The sequence below is a fragment of the Thermobia domestica genome, chromosome 8 (assembly GCF_964235325.1).
Source record: "Thermobia domestica chromosome 8, izTheDome1.hap1.1, whole genome shotgun sequence".
Taxonomy (NCBI): domain Eukaryota; kingdom Metazoa; phylum Arthropoda; class Insecta; order Zygentoma; family Lepismatidae; genus Thermobia; species Thermobia domestica.
In genome coordinates, this window is record NC_137461.1 from 253,719,754 (window position 1) to 253,738,324 (window position 18,571).

The window sequence follows — 18,571 nt, forward strand, 5'->3', positions numbered from 1 at the left end:
CAGCGGCAGAGACGCGACGAATCGCCAATTAACCACAAAACTATTCCCCCAAAATATGTTAAATCGCCAATATGCATGATTTGTTTATATTAAGGTGTCTAAAAAACACTGTAAAAAAAGAAAAAATACGCCGGGGTGGGCGCGAACCACCAACCTTACGATTATTAAGCAGGTGTTCTTCACATTTCACCACGGAGGCGATCTAGAAAACCTGGCTTGTAGAGGGATGAATTGTTGAAGTATTTTTAATTTGGCTAATAAGAGTACTCCTTTAAACGTGTATATTCGACGATAAACGTTTGGGATATGATAAAATGCGTTCGCCATGTAATTTTATAACAAAATGCCGCTTATCTATTTACTGTATGTAATAGGTCTCCCATATTTGCTTTCTAATGATCGGCTGCAGTTACCATCTAAATTCATACAATTTTACACTCATCTCAAGATGTTTCACTTTATGATGTAGAGGCAGGATTAGCCTACTCTTGATCCCCGGAGCACACTTTAGGAACAATTCGTCAGGGGAAAACAATATATAATAATAACCGCATGCACATGACTGGCAGTAGTTCGTGTTGGTCCCTTTGCGATCCTCCGCGACAAAACGAAGGAGCGCGAACCAAAATGAAGTCCTCGCTGTTACGCGGTGGTAACTTCAATACCCAGACTCTAGATATCTGTTTCGACTTTACAAAACCGTGCCGTTAGTGGCACACTAGCGACAATCCTTCGATGCGTCGCTATATCCACGATTAACATTTACCGGCAAGTGGGCCACTAGATGTTGGCGACGTTCGCGGCATGGGATTTGCAGGCCCGTCGCGTGGGTTATAAGCGCCCGGGGCAAGAAAAGAAAGAAAAGAATTATTTGCCAGGTTATATGGAATCCCCAAGTTCATTTGGGGAATCCCTCGCACACATCTTGCGGAGGTTTGAAACATATGTTTTTCAATCGAGCAGGTATGACTTCGAGTGTCATGTTCTAAACCACACTCTCTACGTAGCGTTGTTTTTGAACTACAACCCTCTGAACTTCATTTTCAAACGCTTTCGGCATATATATATTAATGAGTAACGTAAGGATTTCCGTGGACTTCGGATTAAAGCAACACAAATAGCTTCTACACATTCCTCAAACACTTGGTCTACTGCTTCTATCACGATCAAAAACATTTTCTGTTGAAATAAACTTGCTCGTTATGCTCTTTCGTCACCATTCCGTTATGCTCTTAACATCTGGTAGCTGCTGTTCATACTATCTCCTGATTGTTTGTTGAACTGTGACTTGAGATTTTTGTTTCATGATACCGCAACACACATTTCGCTTTCTGCTGTGATGACGCCAAATGACTGTCGCTCTGCGGTCAGCTGCAATAGATGGCAGCACAGCCTGTGGCAAAAATCTTAAAAGTATCATACAAGCGATGTTTTCAGACCGCATGCTTCTATCATTCTTTGTTTCCTCTTTATTAATGTTTGTTACCAATGAAAGACTTTATGTTCACCTTATATATAAAGGTAACCAAGAAAGTTTTGTCGCTTTTTCACCCACCACCTTCGAACATCGATATTTCTCCTAAGATGTACCTGGAAGATCAAAAATAGTCCCCATCAGCATCGACGAACTTCGGCCAACGTATTGGAACACCATGCTTTCCATCGCGGTAGAACTTAATGGGCTACATGAAGTGAAGGAAATATCGAATGCATTATGCACCTGTACCAGGGATTTGAACTGGCATCCTCTAAAGTGATTGTCCAAGGAATGAAACAGGTGATAATCGAACGATGCAATGTCCGGGAAGTATGGCGAATGCAATAGTGTTTCCCATCGAAGGCGTAGAATGGTCCCGGGTCATCCTAGCCACGTGGGACTTAGCGTTATCTAGTAACAGGATTCAGAAGTGCTAGCTCCAGAGTTTTGAGTTTTTCTTGAACATGACTCAACTGCTGACAGTACACTGTTGCATTGATGCTCTGACCAGTTGGTAGCAGGTCCCGATGCACGATGCCGCGAGCAGTCTACCAAACACACAGAAGTACCTTCTTCTGATGCAGTGCTGGTTGCAGCAGTTTTGGAATCAGTTCATGGGATGCTAACCAATGATGACGGCGTCCTGGAGCTTCATACAAACCCACTTTTCATCACATATCAAACGCTGTTGGGATTATTGTCATTTTTATTAGTTAAATCTTTACGACACTAACATCTCGTGTTTATAGGGTAAATAGGTAGGTTAGTTCGTTTTGAAGTTTTACATTCCATTCAGCACCGAGGGTCTATGAAAATAGACCTACAGCTTAACGTGGGATTCGAACCACACCCTGTCTCCCATGCTAATCATGTAGCCACGAAGGAGTTATATAAAGTAAGTAAAAAAACCAGAAATTATTATTAGAATAGTAGTCAATTTAACATATTATTTAAATACACCATCCCTAACAAGTACAACTCGTATTAGCTATTTGGTCTTGTCAGTGGCGTATTTACGATTTTGCTAACTTTCGGGAGGGGAGGACTTTGCCTGAAAATATGAAAATTCTGCAAGATATTTCATATAGCACTTTACTATAGTAAGTAAGATTTCGGGGGCTTAAGCCCGGAAGCGCCCCCCAAATACGCCACTGGGTCTTGTGTTCAGTAGCCAGCATTTGAGACGTTCAACCAAGTAAGTTGCAGATTATGCAAACGGAGAAAGTAATGTGCCAACATTTTGCCAATGATATTGCTCAAGAAACACAGGAAGGTGTACATCATAAAAATCTTTTGCTTAGTACGTAAAGTAGTAGTTATTTTGACATAATTCCTTCCTTTGGCTGGTAACGTTTCTTTTTTTAATATCGTACTAATTCTCCCGCCAACTGAATCTTCTGCCTAAACTTCGAAGCTTCCTCGGAGTTAAAAAGCATGTATTGATGATGTCACAGAGCACTTCACTGATGGGTAATACAGAAATACTACAGGAATAATAATGGGTACTACAGCATGACTCACTAATACACTGAACATTCAGATTGGGAACTTCTGAAGATGGGAACTTGTAGAACTGTAATCAGTTTGACTGTTCGGATTTTTCAAACTTCAGAATTTTACTGAATGACACATAACCTGTTGTCCACAAATGTTTTGAAAAAAACCAATAGCATCGTTCTGAAGGGTAGGGGGCCCCGTGTGGTTGTTCGGTTCGCCCTATGCAAAGGCTACAACACATGGCTAATGATAATCAACTCAAACGCAAGTTAAAGTACAAAAGAGCTGTTTCTCTTGAAAGCTAAATCTTCAGTACGAATCTGGGTACAATATCGCAACAATAAGAGAGTGCTTCTGTCTCTCCGAAGTCAGGCATCACCACTTTTATATTACCTAGGTATGGTTATATTCAATTTGGGGCAAATAAATACTTTTATGTGCTTGACCCACAGACACGGATACTTAAAGAGGTTGTTCAGTCTACATTTTGCCAATTTTGACTTACCTAAAAATTTAGAAGAATCCATGGTGCCAGGTCGGTAAGCGCTCGATGTGTTTCCCTTGTTTCCTAACAATAGCCTGACAGCGTAATTTCCACTGTAATAGGCTTCTCTGAAGAACTGGGAGAGGAATCTTGTCCCATTCCCTTTGCACAGCTTTCCAAATTCCTTCCACCACAGTTATCACACGCCGTTTTCCCAAAGCCCGCTTCAGCAATCCAAATCCACAATAGTCCATAGGATTGCATCTGGAGATTTAACAGGTACCTCATTGAAAGGTATCACCTGTATACCACTTGCCTCCTCCATCTCCCTGTAAAATGCGAGGGACGATCGTAAGGTATGTGATGAGGCTTTGTCCATGTGAATGCGCACCAGATTGGCGTCATTTCCGTACATTGTTGGAATCTCATGCTCGTAGATCGGCCGCATGAACTGCTCCTGAAAATACTGCGAATTTATTTTGCAGTTCTTCGCCACCCTACGAATCTTCAGTTTACCTCGGTAACAGTAGCCAATAACGACCATGAACCCTTTTAGGAAGGATTCTTTACAGACACGGACCCACCTTCTGAAGTTCTTGGCGCCTTTCTCTCGGTACATGATGGCTCTCGGTTTGCCGCAGTCGAAAAGGTAAATCCATGCTTCATCGAGCGTTACGACGTACATTCACCTTTGTTTTGCCAGATGCCGTTCGTACAGCTTCCGGGCGTTACACTTTCGTTCCTTTTGGTGGGCATCCGTGAGAAGATTGCCGCGAGCTTTCATGACTTTTTCCAGCTGAGTTGATGGTGTAAGGTCCGGCTCACAGTCCCCAAAGACGATTAGCCATACACCTTTGTGTTGACGGATTTTCTTGTATTGTCATTTTGCGAAGCTTTCACTGCATGGTGGAGGTGGCCTTGGTGCATTCCCGCTTTCTAGGCAGCTTCGTTGGTGATCCAAATGGTGGAGCTTCGTTCTCCTTGTACTTTTTAATAACATTTTTATTCAACTTAAACTGATGTTGCAACCATTCTTCTTGCACTGTTTTCTAATGACAGAAACACAAAAGTGGGCGTCCTAAAGAGCCGCAACATAGCCTTCTCAAAACTGGCTTAGTTTGGGCGGCATTTTGGTCACAGAGCGGAAACTCATACCCTTGGAAACAAATTTAACACAACACTCACAACAATGGTCCTGTTTTGTGCTTTATTGTCGTCCGCGCGGAAAAACAACTCCGTTCCCAGGAATCCGCTGCACAACACCGCAGGACGCCACGAGCCAGGTCGGGTGAGTCCATTCTGCCTGGGAGGGGTAAGGAACGAAATCGGCCAAATGTAGGCTGAACAACCTCTGTATTTTGAGTTACCTGTTTTCTATTTGTCACATTATGCCGTAACAGAACTAGATTTCATGGTTTAATTTTTTGCACGTAGGCACTGTCCACTGAAATAATTGAATATTTCAATAATATTGTTTTTTTAAAAAAATCTTTTAAATTAATTTTTAACATCTGTTCTTTGTCCCTTTTCGTTACTCAGCATCCGAAATCCCATTTGACAAACTCCGTGGAGTTGATTTCCGGTTAACGTATTCCTGATGACGCACATTCTCTCCGTTCAGCATCTGGGAAATAATGTAATCCAAATACTGTTGTGTATAACTTCTATAAGATAGTTGTTTTACATTTGTCATAAAAATAACAAGTAACTTTTAAATGTAAATAGATATTTCATTGTCATTTTGTGTTGCAGGAGAGATTATGAGGAGAAAATGTCTGTACTTGCCAACGAATTCAGAGATGCACCTAAACATTACGTAAGTTGGATTTGTTTTAATTTGATGGTAAAGAACAATGTCTCAAGCCATATTTTCTTTTGATTTCGTATGAAACTCATCTATAAGTTATACATTTAATGTCAGCTAAACGATTAAATGTCAGAGGAATAATTTTCTTCTCCCAAATAAGGCGTTCCCACTGAGGTTCGATTGATTGATTGATTTGGAGCTTAGCAAACCTTTCAGCACCGAGATTGTAAGAGACATGAGCATATAGCTTAATGTTGTACTCGAACCACATGATCTCCCTCCTGAAATCAAGCTTGGGTCTAACTACAGGTCTTTCAAAATCAATATCGGGGTTTTAAGGCTTTGTGGCAGTTATTACATTTAACGTAGAATTAGAAACAATACATCAAATGCAAGAGCAACACAAACAGTTTCTGTTACGAGTGTTCAATATGATCAATGTGAACACCATTCGTCACGGCACACATAGAGTCGATAGACGAGTTCTTCCCAAACCTTGCAACAACGGCTTCAATCCTCTTTCTTAAATTCCTCAATCTCCTTAAGATTCTCCACACAGATGTCAGTGGAATTGGTAATTGATTTCTTCAAGCTAAGCGTGAAAGACTCTCTCACCCGTTTAACACGTTCTTCAATTATTCTTGGTCGTTCCGTACTCTCCCCTTTGCACAGATATCCAGTGTTTTCAAACAGACGATACCATCTACTGATGTTATCACTTGGCGGATTAGAATTGAACTTAATACGGAAAGCACGTTGCACTGTAAATATTCAGATTCAGTCTTTGTAAAATGTAAAACACAAAAACCTTTCTGCTCACTAGTCGCCATCTTTGCTACTCTCGCTTTCTAACGGCAGACTAAGGAACTGCATGCAGGGCCGGTGACAGGATTTTCGGACCTCTGGACAAATGAGGAATCCGGGCCCCTTAACACCGGTACATCCCACCCATCCCCTCACTTAGTTAAGACCATAACTGCGAACTTGCAGATTATTTTGTAACCAAGACTTCTCTGTTTGGTTATCAGCTTTTTCTCCAGAAGAAATATGCACTGGGAAACATTTACGAAATAAGAACTTTTTGACGGTTTAACACAGTAGTCAAAACTAGGACTTAATTGAACATTTTATATTTAAAATTTCACAATAAAACGTGTTTTTCTGTTTTTACTTTGTGAAGATACAACTCTTCTAGCAATCTTTCTTGCAAAGTCATCAATAATATCATCATATTTTAAGCTCTTTGCCAAATCAGGTTTCATCGCCAATATGCTGAGATCGTTCATCCTGTCTTGGTTCCTCGTTGATCGATTGACACTTTTTATTCTTTACATTACGCTAAATCTTCTCTCACCTTGACTTACAGATACAGGGATGCAGCAGAACAATCTGCAATACATATATTGGGGAACAAGCTGTCCAACTTTATATTCCTTAGTGCGTGCGTTCAAAAGTTGTAAAGGTTGTAATAACGTTTCTCCTAAGTTAGTCTTATGTATCGACTTTAGGTGTTTGATGTCATTGAAAATGTCAGTGTCTTTGTCTCCTTTGTACGTTTGACACAAAGTCAAACACTGCTTTTCGATTTCATTTTCATCTTCATTATGATATGTCCAAAGACATTGAAAAAGGTCACTAACTTTTTCGGAAAATTGAAATATCTGAGTAAGTCCTCCAATGATAGAGTCGAGAAGCTTATAAAAAACATTAATTTTGAAATTCTCCTCCGAGTGTTTTACGATACGTCCCGTTTGATCATCACATCTTGATGTTTCAAAATCTCTGGCCTCGTCATGGAAGATTCTTCTTTTCTTAAGTCTTTTCTCCTTGAAATCCTTTTCACATTCTATACTTTCTGCCATGTTCGCTGCCACTAGTTTTGCTTCAGTATAAAGATTGTACCATTTACCCCGCAGATTCTTCAGTTCCTCAATTAGATCATCAATGTTTTTTGTCTCTACGTCGAGAGTTGCAGATCGGGTTTGTAAAACTTTATTCTTGTGATCAATGGTAACAAGCACTTTTAGCCATATTGTGGACATGATAATACATTCAAAGGATCTCAAATACTTCGTAACTCCTTTTAGCTTTGTTTTACACTCTGCGGTTAGATTAAGCCCTTTATGGTCATTTAGGGCATGAATTATGAACGGCAAGTGCTTGACAAAAGGTCGAACACTATCTATTCTTGCCGACCATCTAGTTTGGGAAAGGTTATACAGAGAGCATCCTATCCGTTTTTCTAGGTGTTCCCATCTCTGTGGATTCCTGGAGAAAAGTTGTATGTTTTTTGAAACATCCCAAAAAATGTTATTACTTCTTCACAGCACTCTGTGGCATTAACCCCACACAGATTCAGGCTATGTGTGGCGCAACTGGAGTAAAAGGCAAGATTGTTATGTTTAGTTATAAAGGCTTGAGCACCATTATAAACTCCGACCATATTTGCACCGTTGTCATAACCTTGTCCCCTACAATCCTTTAAAGGAATCGAGTTCTTTTCAAGTTCACTCATAATCAAGTTAACAACATCCTCTCCTGTTGGTGGCCATTTTTGGTTGCAATCAACAAAACTTAAGAACCTCTCAGTAACCTTAAATTCCAATTCACAATGTAATACGTATCTTAACACCAATGTTATTTGCTCCGTGTGGGAGACATCTGGAGTAGAGTCAGCAATAATGGAAAAATATTTGGATATTTTCCTCTCTTCTAGCACCTTCTGCCAAACTCTAGCACCACAAGTTTGGATAAACTCGTTTTGGGAATCTTTAGATAAGTAGTGCGCTTGAAGCCGTTTTCCCCTTCTTGAGCCTTTTTTTTTATTTTTGAGATATCTTCTCTGAGTAATAGGTCAAATTCAGATAACAACTCCATCAACCCCAAAAAGTTGCCATTTTTGGGATCACCTATCCTTTCGGAGGTCCCTCTGAAAGCTAAACCTCGCTCTCCAAGAATCATAACTACAGATAACAATCTTTGAAATATTTCTTTCAAGTATTTCGTTCTTGAGGCCAATTCAGAATCAAGCTGCGAATGAATGTCTGAAGTTTCATTGAGTCGCTTTCTAACTCTCTCCATTGGATGTAACTTTCTTGTGAGAGGTGCTTCTCTCATGCGTTGGTATTATGTCATACAGCTTCCGCCAGCCGTATTCCTTTTTCCATCCATCGTTACTCAATAAAACAGACTTGTTTGAATAAGATTTCTCACTCCCACAATCACTATCAAAAAGCCTACACGGAAAACAAAATGACTCTGCGGTATCACTACATACAAACCAGTCTCTCCTAACACTCTCTCCGTTCGGTCTTCTTGAAAAAATAACTGTTTTGGGAAATGACCTTTTTCTATCATTTGGCAGGTCTGGTGGCATGTCAGGTGGGCCCATGTTCACAAAAACCTAAATAATATTGCTGTTTATCACCTTGTTCTTTAAAAGTCCTAAGTCTGATTTTGTAATTATAGTCCCGATCTCGGTATCCATAGTTTGAATTGGAGTTTCTTGTTCTTCTCTTGAGACAGATTCAAGGGTAGAAGCTCCTACTACTTCATCTAAACTACAACTTTCACGCTTTTTACTTTCATCAATATTAGGGGTTTTATCAAAGCATGGAGAAATTTCTTCTGAATTCATGTCGGCAAGACCAGTAACATCTACTTTAATTCTAACATCAAATAATGTCCTACATTATTTTTTGCCAATGTCGAGTTTCTTTTGTATTTCTTTGCACTTCTGAGCTCCTGACTTATGCTTGTATGTGTCCATTTTCAATTATCTTGCTCTGAAAATAAAAAATGAGTTTTTAAAAAATTATATATTATATGCAATTAGGACTGCAATTAGTTTTTATGCCAATAGGATTACATTTATGTAAAACATTCAGCGCACAACTCCTCTCTGTACACAGTACACAGGCTGTAATTCCTCATTGTGCTATAAACCAAAATTAACAACTGACAGTTCTAAGCAATATGTAATTTCCACACTGCAACTAGTGAAACCTAATCTGGGGACACATGGCGACACGTCAAATCGCACACTGCTAAAATGTGATATTTTGGTATATATTTTCATATAATAATTGTCATTGTTTTGTAATAACTAATAGCCTATGCACCGCTTTTTATGCCGCAACCAAGTGTTACGATTACGAGAGATGGCAAAAACAAGCATTGTTTACACACTCTTACTACTGTACTAAATTTAACGTTGACCGATTCTACGAAACCGTCATGATTCTTGATCTTGACCATTCCTTAATAACTAGGATTTTATTTTATTATATTTTATATATTTCTATATTGATATTTGTATATATTTTAATCTTTATATTTCTTTCTAATCTGAATAATTATAACATTTTATATGCTTTCCTGCGGGCTCCTAAAGCTCCGGGTCCGCCTGCATTGCAGGCGCTGCAGGCCCTAACATCAGGGGCGGATCCAGGACGGACTTCTGGGGGGGCGGTCGGTAGTAATACTGCTACTTAGAGCTATTTTTAAGAGCTCCAAACTTGTTATGGATGGGTTTATTTATATATAAAATAAGGACGTTTCCTCTTCTGGGGCAGCGATCGGGGCAATCCCCCCTAAATCCGCCTCTGCCTAACATTACGCCCCTGGAACTTATGTACTTCAAAAGATATTGATATTAAGGCGAATGGCCGCTCAAAGAAATGCCAAAGAAACATTTCATCAATTATATCGGTTAAAATAAATATAAAATACTAAAAATATAGATGTATTCATTTCATTATATTATTTTGTTCTGAATTGTTAAAAACATTATGCTAATTATAACGTTTGATACTGTTTTATAAAGTAAAGTACGCAAATCAGGACATAATAATCACCTGTTTGTTACGTTGAGCGAACCCGTTATTGAGGTTGATAAAATGATCTCTCATAACTGATATAATACAGAATACTGTAATGTATGTTTACAACACCAATGACACAAAACCAGAATGTTTAGCTTCCAGCAATTACTGTTAATCTGTGACTGGCATAGAGCAAACGATTATTTACGGGCTACTAAAGAGTAAGCAATGAACTGAAGATGGGGGGATGGGGTTTCTTGACGATTTCAGGATACCGGTCGCGGTCGCTGAGTGGCGAAGGTTTGCGGCAAGGGGAGGGGAGGGGAATAACAGCGCTCTTGCTTTTCGTCTTTATCACCCACGACCCACGCCTCAACACACGTTGACAACAATAATCACGGTTACGACCAGTGGCGAAGGGTCGTAAGAGGCCCTGAGGCCCGGCCTACCCATTTACTTTCAGAAATTATAATTTATAATTAATTCATTTTCCTTGCACAGAATGCATGATATTTTCTAAGTTGAAAAAAAAATGTTCGATAAAGAAATCGTGGTTGGCACCACTGCTGGGAGGCTCACCGAACAGTGTCTCAGGCGACAGTAGAACTACCGCCAAGCTACTCAGAAAATCCCGCGAGAGAACGTGTTGGAAATGACGTTTTCTTCAGCAGCGTATAACCTGCGAAAGAGACCGGCCTCAGCGCTTATCGACTTTCGTTTCTACCTACTAGTTTCTCTCGAGATCTTCGATTTCGATTCTATATATCAAACAAATAAAGAGCAAGATAACGTGGGCTCCATTCCGTTCCAACTTTGCTTAATTTTGCGGACTCTAACGCAACGCAAAAACTGGAACAAAAAATTGTAAAGGCGCTACGCCTATTATCGCAAACTAATGCCCCTTTATTCCGTTGCGTTGGCGCAAACCTGTACGAAATCAGACTCGTTGAGTTCATTAGAAAAAGCGTATGTTTTTGAGATATTGTGATTTTTTTCTTAGGCTAGTTTTAGACGGAAGCATTTATCGTAGCATTTCTCGTAGCAAAAATCGTATCATTGATATCCTACGTGTAAAGTATTAAATGCTATAGCATTTCCCATGCCATAGCATATCCTATGGCATTTCCTGTTGATAGAACCTGCTCTATTTCGTAGCATTTTCCCTAGCATTTCTGCTCCGATTGCAGCGCCTTGGTGTGTTAAAAGAAAAAGAAAGATTCTGTGCCAAATATACATGCTCTTTGTTTTGTGTGGGAAATTGAATTGTAGTAAAGAAAAATGAGTTGGAGAAGGGATACTATCATTATGATGATTAAAAAATATGAGGAACATCCTTGTTTGTACAAAATTAAAAGCGTGCAGTTTCACTACACGGATCCACACCGAAATTCATAAAAAAAAAAAAAAACTTTCTCGTTTCATTTATTGTACTTTCAGCAATCATGTCTGAGGTGTGCTCTTGCATTCTCCAGTGCAGGTTCACTTTAACAGGTGGCAACGTGTAGTTCTACTATACGGATCCATAGTATAAGTAGTAGTAGGAGGAGGAGAAGTAAGTAGTTGTAGTAGTTGTAGGAGGAGGAGTAAGTAGTAGTAGTAGTAGTAGTAGTAGTAAGTAGTAGTAGTAAGAGTAGAAGTAGGAGTACTTAGTAATAGTAACAGTAACAGTAAGTGTAGTAATAGAGTAGTAGGCCTAGTAGTAGTAGGAGGAGGAGTGGGAACGGGTTAGAAGCCCCGAAGGGGTTGGTTCGGTTCTGTTCTCGATACAAAATGGGGAAATTACAGACTTGCCAAAATTTTATGGCAGCTTATTGAAGATTACGTGCATTTCAGGTTCGACTTTAATTTATATATTTCCACATAAATACGCATCTCAGATGTAACATGTAAGTGCACACCATATTTCCATTACTTATACACTACTCTATTAAAATATTAGAAATGTATTCTGTAAATTTTAAAATCTATGGATCTGTATAGTATAACTGCACCGTTAAAAGTCCTTTGTATCATAATAAGCAAATGCGAAAAAGGGCTTTAGAAGAAATAGTGACTGAAATATCTGTTTTTAGTTTTGGAGCCATAATTGCGCTCTTCTCCAGTGATTTGTTTGCTACGTCACGACCAAATGCTTATCAAAATGCTACCGTCTAAAAGAACAATATACTTTTGATGCCATAGAATTTTGGCAGCACATCTGCTACGAGAAATGCTACGATAAATGCTTTCGTCTAAAACTAGCCTATTGCAAAAGTGAATGAGAGAAAATGTCAGTAAGTGGAGAATATGAATATACGTAATATAATTCCTATTAAAGAACCTATGTCAGTGGTCTTTTGAAAATGAATGTGTTATTAAAGAAAGAAGACTAACGCCTGTGTTGAAAATAGAACAAACGGAGGGCAAGAGAGTTCTGCATGCATTGGTACAAATATATATATATATATATATATATATATATATATATATATATATATATATATATATATACAAACTAAATACAACTTTCTTGCAAGGCTGTCTATAATCTTTATTATAAATTAATTACAAATGTTACAGTTTCGGAAGTATATCACTTCCTTCTTCAGACTAGAGCCTACTATTCCTTTATACTGTCTGTATAAAGAATAGTAGTCTAAAGAAGGAAGTGATATACTTCCGAAACTGTAACATTTATAATTAATTTATAATAAAGATTATAGACAGCCTTGCAAGAAAGTTGTATTTAGTTTAAGATGGACACAAGGCCTTTTTATCATTATATATATATATATATATATATATATATATATATATATATATATATATATATATATATATATATATATATATATATATATATATATATATATATAAAGTTGTTGAAATAAAGAGCAGCGTATAAAAATATGTAAGTCTGATTCTGTTTTAAAGGGGAATTAAGTGACACACAAAATATCTTGATTGAATGCTTGTCATGTGTTTTGAACAATATGATTAAAGACAAAATTTTACAAGCAGAGTTTATTTCAGTACATGTAGACTAAACAACATATATTTCTTGTGAAGCGCAGATAATGTGATAGTCCATCTTCCCCACCCGGTCACGCCAATTAAAACAATTAAATTGCATTATGGCGAATTAAGATCATCTACGAGTCACATACGTCAATTTCATTATGAAAATTGAGATCCGGATCGAATAAGTGCTGTCGATGAACTACAATTGCATTAAATTTATGTGAATTCGTCTTCTTGTATTTCTGCAGTAAAATATTTGTCTCATCTATTTCATTTTACTATTAATATTATTATCATTATCGTTATTATTATTATTATTATTATTAGTAGTAATAGTAGTAGAACATTGGGCCTACCCTCTTGAAACTATCACCCTTCGCCATTGGTTACGACTCTACTGTACACTGAGTCAAGGGTGCCCATGTTGTGGTTTCCAAGGGGGGGGGCAAGTATAAGCGACGTTTCAAATATAATTTCAGATTTTGCTGTAACTAATGTAAAAATTCTATTGGATTTTCGATATGCCCAAGTACAATTTCCTTTTAGGAGAGGGCGGTCGCCCCACCTTGCCCCCATGATGGGTGCCCTTGCACTGAGTCACTGACACGCTCCACCTTGATTTTTTTTCACTTTTTGAACAACAAAAGTTTGTATTCTTGTTGGCATTTAAATTTATTTAAAATTAAGATTTTTATTTTTAATTATTTTAGCCCGTGCCCCCTGCGGGTCCGGTCCCCTGGGCATTTGTCAACTTTGTCCCCCCTGTCACCGGCCCTGACTGCATGTGGAAGCGTGCATACAAAACTATTCAAGCTGCTCTTTCATTTTATATAATTTTAATAATTGTAAGTTAATTCTTATTACAAAGCCTTAAAATTTCGATATTCACTTTGAAACACCTTGTATATAGCCACTAGGAAGCGCCACAGGAGTTTCAAAATGGAGAGTTGTTGAACAAACTCTCGATGTGAAAGGTATTCACAGTCATGGCCGTAATCAGGGCCGGATTAAGGGGGGATATAGCCCTGGCAATGTTTCTTCCAGACATGTTTTGGGGAGCTCTGAGAGTGCCTCCCCCCGGAGGAGACAAAAACAATACGTTTATAATATAATAATAAATAGAATAGTACCAGCAGTGCCCCCCCCCCCGGAATACTAAGTGTGTCCCCCGAAACATTTTTTCTGAAAGAACGACTGAGCCCTGGGCCTCCACTCTGATTAAAACCTCAAGTGGCTATCTAAAAAGACTCATGAAGTTACAATCATCATCATAAAATAAAATATGACCTAAAATATGAAACATATATCCTTAACTTTCCCAGTGTATTTTCTCAGAAATGTATTAGGTGAAGTCAGCAGGGACCACATATTTTTTCTAGCCCCGGGCCTCCAGATCGGTTAATCCAGCCCTGAACGTAATCAAATGAAAAACACCAGTAAACAGTAGCGTAGCGTGGTATTTCGAAATGGGGATGCCAAAGTTAGTCTCTTGTGTGATACAATACAATAAAATACATGTTCAGTGCGTGTTCTCCCTAAGAAATGAGAAGGTTTACTATGCAGCAAATGTTGTTTCAATGACTCATGTTTTCTAGCTTTATGAAACTACCAAAATCAGAAACGCCATTTGAATACCACTCTGACCCCTTTGCCCCAAACATAATACAGACGAAACAGAACATTTTATTTCTTACAGAGGACACAGAAAGCCAAGAAAACCTGTCATATCACGAAGACTGAAATGTTCGTGAATGATTGCTAGCTGTCGTTTTTATGAAAAGCTTTAGGGCAGGTCGTTTCCCTTTCAGAGAGCAACGCTGCTCGTAACTCAACCGAGATATGGGAGTTGTTAACAAAAAGTCAATTAAATTTGTGTCTGGTACTGTTATCGCAGTCATCATTTGTTTAACCTTGTTGCAGCCGAACTCTTTCCACAACTTTGTCTATTAGTTATAAATGTAATTTTCTTCACACTACACTAAACAATAAAACAACTATTCACTTCAATTCACAACGCAAAAGAAACTCAATAGGCCTACCGCCAATTTTTTTCTTGGCTACCAATGATCAGTGTTGCTAATCAAAAGCATAAATCTAGTATAGAACGCAAGAGCGTAGCCAGGTAGGGGTGGGCAGAATCAAACCCCATTTAGGACAATGATATAATAAATGATTTCCCTTGCATGCTCTGTGTTTCACATATGATCCCACTGTTCCGACGTTTTTCAATAATTTATCACAAAAAAAGATTGTAAAGCCATGTTCATGAAATAACTCAGAAGCTTTATATTTAGCACGGCATAATTTGCGCCCATCCCAAACGATCACAGAACATAAATAGAAAATTAATAACAAGTAGGCCCTACTATATCGCTGAGTCTGCTCATTAAGACCTGCAACCAGCCACTAAAGTTTAGGGGAGGGGCTATGCTAGGGGGTCGAATCGTCACAATTCCAAATCTCTTTGTATCAATAACTACTCACAATAATTGATTTGGGAGGCCAAAAAAAAATTTAGGAGGCCAGGGATCCTATTTGCATACCTGGTGGAGCATACAGAAACAAATGCGTGGATTACGTTAGAAACCAATAAGCAGTTGTCTCTGCTCCTTCTTCTGCTACTAGCGTTGTGACTAGAAAACTCGGTTCCACTGTTGTATGAACATTGTTTTCAGTATAGTTCCCTTTATTTCTCTCTTATGTGCTTCTTTTTTCGCATAACTTGTTCTTGACAAAAAAAGAAAAAAAAGTCTCTCCTAGAAATTTGTCATCTTGGGACAGGACCTCAGGTGCCCGTTCGTGAATTTTTATCTCCACACTTCTCAACGTCGGCACTAACAGCACAATTACACAGCAGGCATATGCCTATCATGCCAAGTAATCTTTACCATGGGGTGGGTGGGGGATACTGGTTCTCTTAGCCTACCAGATCGGTGACTGTGATTCTACAGAATGTATTATATTTATGCTTGTGTATGTGAGCTCCCACAAAAAGTTTCTGGCTACGCCCTAGGACATAATATGTATTTATGATGTAAATTAATAGTTTGCCTTTAATTATGATTACAATTACAATGCATTTAATTACGATTAAAGCACAACTATTTTTATACTATCACTTACATAAGCGACATGCTTCATAATGACGTTGGACTAACCATTTCTGTTTTCTTCTATTTCCTGACGTTAGCGCTCGTACCTTCTGTTCAGAAACTACAGCTGAAGATAGAGTTGGCAATATTTGAGAATACGCCAGCTTATATCTAAAGCAAAATGTAGGCTTGTAAGGGATGACGAGGGGTACGAAAACAAGTAGTTGTGCATGCGCATTCGACAGAAAGCAGTCGAAAACCCCGATGCTTGTAGTAGACCTGGATGCCGAAGGAACATAGCATACGACAAGAGAGGAAAGACAGAAAATGTGCATCTGAGTGACGCGCATGCGTAGGTTCCGCTTGTCAAAGCAGGGGAGAGACCGCATCCAGAAGATTGCAGTGGAAATAATTGTGATAATTATAAACAAACAATTTATATATAAAATGAAATACGTACTTTTCCTTATTAATAGGGGATGCCGGGCATACCGGCGTTCCCTTACGCTACGCCGCTGCCAGTAAACCTGAGAGGAATTCAGCTTTGCAGGATTATTATTTATTATGGCTACTTGAACATCTTTAAAGCTTCTTCGTGGTATGGTTAGCGTACTCGTCTTCGACAGTTTGGGTACAAAATCTCGCGGCCGAAACTTTGCAGCCACAATTTCGCGTGCTTAATGCTTGCCGCCGAAAATCCTTTCGGATCAAAATCTCGCCTGGTCAAATCTCACAGACCAAAAATCTAACGGGACGAAATCTTGCCTGACCAGAAGAGTGTGAATTCTTGGAACTAGGACAAACAATTACAGTAGATGTGTATTATCATACACTGAATAAACTGTGGCGTGCCATCCAAAATCGACGGAGAGAAATGCTACGCTCTGGTATTCATCTGATCCATGACAATAACCGCACATACACAACTGCTCGTACTGTTGAGACAATTCAAAGATTTCGATGGGAACTATTCAGTTATTCTCCTTACATCCCCAACCTTGCTTCCAGAGATTTTCTTCTTTTTCTTCACCTGAAAAAAAAATGGCTTGCATCGAAACGTTTCAAGACAGTGAAGTGCTTAAGATACCAATTCTGGACTCGCTGCACTCCCATTCGGCAAAATTTTCACAGATGGTATGTGGAAACTTGTGTCACACTACCAGAAACGTCTGAAGGTTCATGATGACTACGTTGAAAAATAGCCAAGGTATGTACTTGTATATCAATCACAATAAAAGAATATTCTTCTATATCGGGCTTTTTTTTACATGCGCCTCGTACATCAACAATGTCACACTACGAAACCTAGGATTGTAGCTATGACTCATAGCCTAAAGTGATTGGTGGACAATTTAAAGACTTAAAACCTGATAGGTAAATATTAAACCTTATTGATATACAACAACACTCACACTTTGAACCTTAGCATTCGTATTCATGACTCGTAGTCTAAGATTGTAGATGTAATCAAATATATGAAAACCGTTTGTTAATGGAATAGTTGAAAACAGGAAAGTTTGACGGTTAACTGTGAAACGTTTTCCTTATCACAATATTTCCGTTTGTCAATGTTTGTTTTTGCTAAAGATGCAGTTGAGCTTTTAAACTGAAAGGTTTTGTAGTGCGTGATAAGTAATTATTGAAACCGATTGATATGCAACAACAATTTTACACTTTTAACTTTATTTTACAACTAATAATCTGTCATTGGTGGAAATTAATTGTTGGTGCAATCCAGTGGCGTAGGGAAGGGGGGGCCCGGAGGGGCCGCCCCCCCCAAAGAGGTCCGACAATGTACTTTGGTACTTTGATGTTTGTAATTTTTTATATATTTTTATGTTTATATATTTTTTTGTTTGTAATTTTTCTATATGTACCTATAACAGCACTTGCCCCCCCCCCCCAAACACACATCCTGGCTACGCTACTGGTGCAATCTGATAAGCTGATTACATTTTCTTAACTGTCTACTAACTTGCTGAGTATCTGAAATTTCAAGAACAGCACCTGGGGAAATCGAAATCGAATTACATTTGGTGGACGCTTTGATTGGACTCGATATTTTTAAAGCTCACTACTCCACAACGATTGAACAGCAGAGTTTTTCTATCGGTGTCAGGTGTGGGCGACGTCCAGTAAACAGTTTTGTTTTATTTCCATTTTTCAGGTGGTTTCCCTCTGATGGCTTAAGGGAGGTTGAAAAAGAAACTCCTTTCACACTTTCACAGTGTTGGCCTTCAATGACCATCCGCCTCTCATGGTGCAGCACTAATTTAAATAAATGTTATTCTATACATTGCACAAAATTCTAATTGCTAACTGGTATAAGGGTCTATTTTTCATCCCTCCTCTAAAATTTCAAAGACACACATTGCATCATGCTCCTGCTTT

The 18,571-nt window shown here is 38.6% G+C and overlaps 1 protein-coding gene across 1 annotated transcript in view; it reads left to right on the forward strand.

Moving 5' to 3' along the window:
• The window catches only part of LOC145693550 (uncharacterized), a gene marked incomplete at its 5' end in the record, with an annotated part of 40,560 nt that overhangs the window by 12,294 nt on the left and 9,695 nt on the right, over positions 1-18,571 (forward strand). Inside the window, 1 exon segment of the mRNA XM_081769636.1 lies at positions 5,211-5,274. Coding sequence (XP_081625762.1) covers positions 5,211-5,274 — 64 coding nt within the window.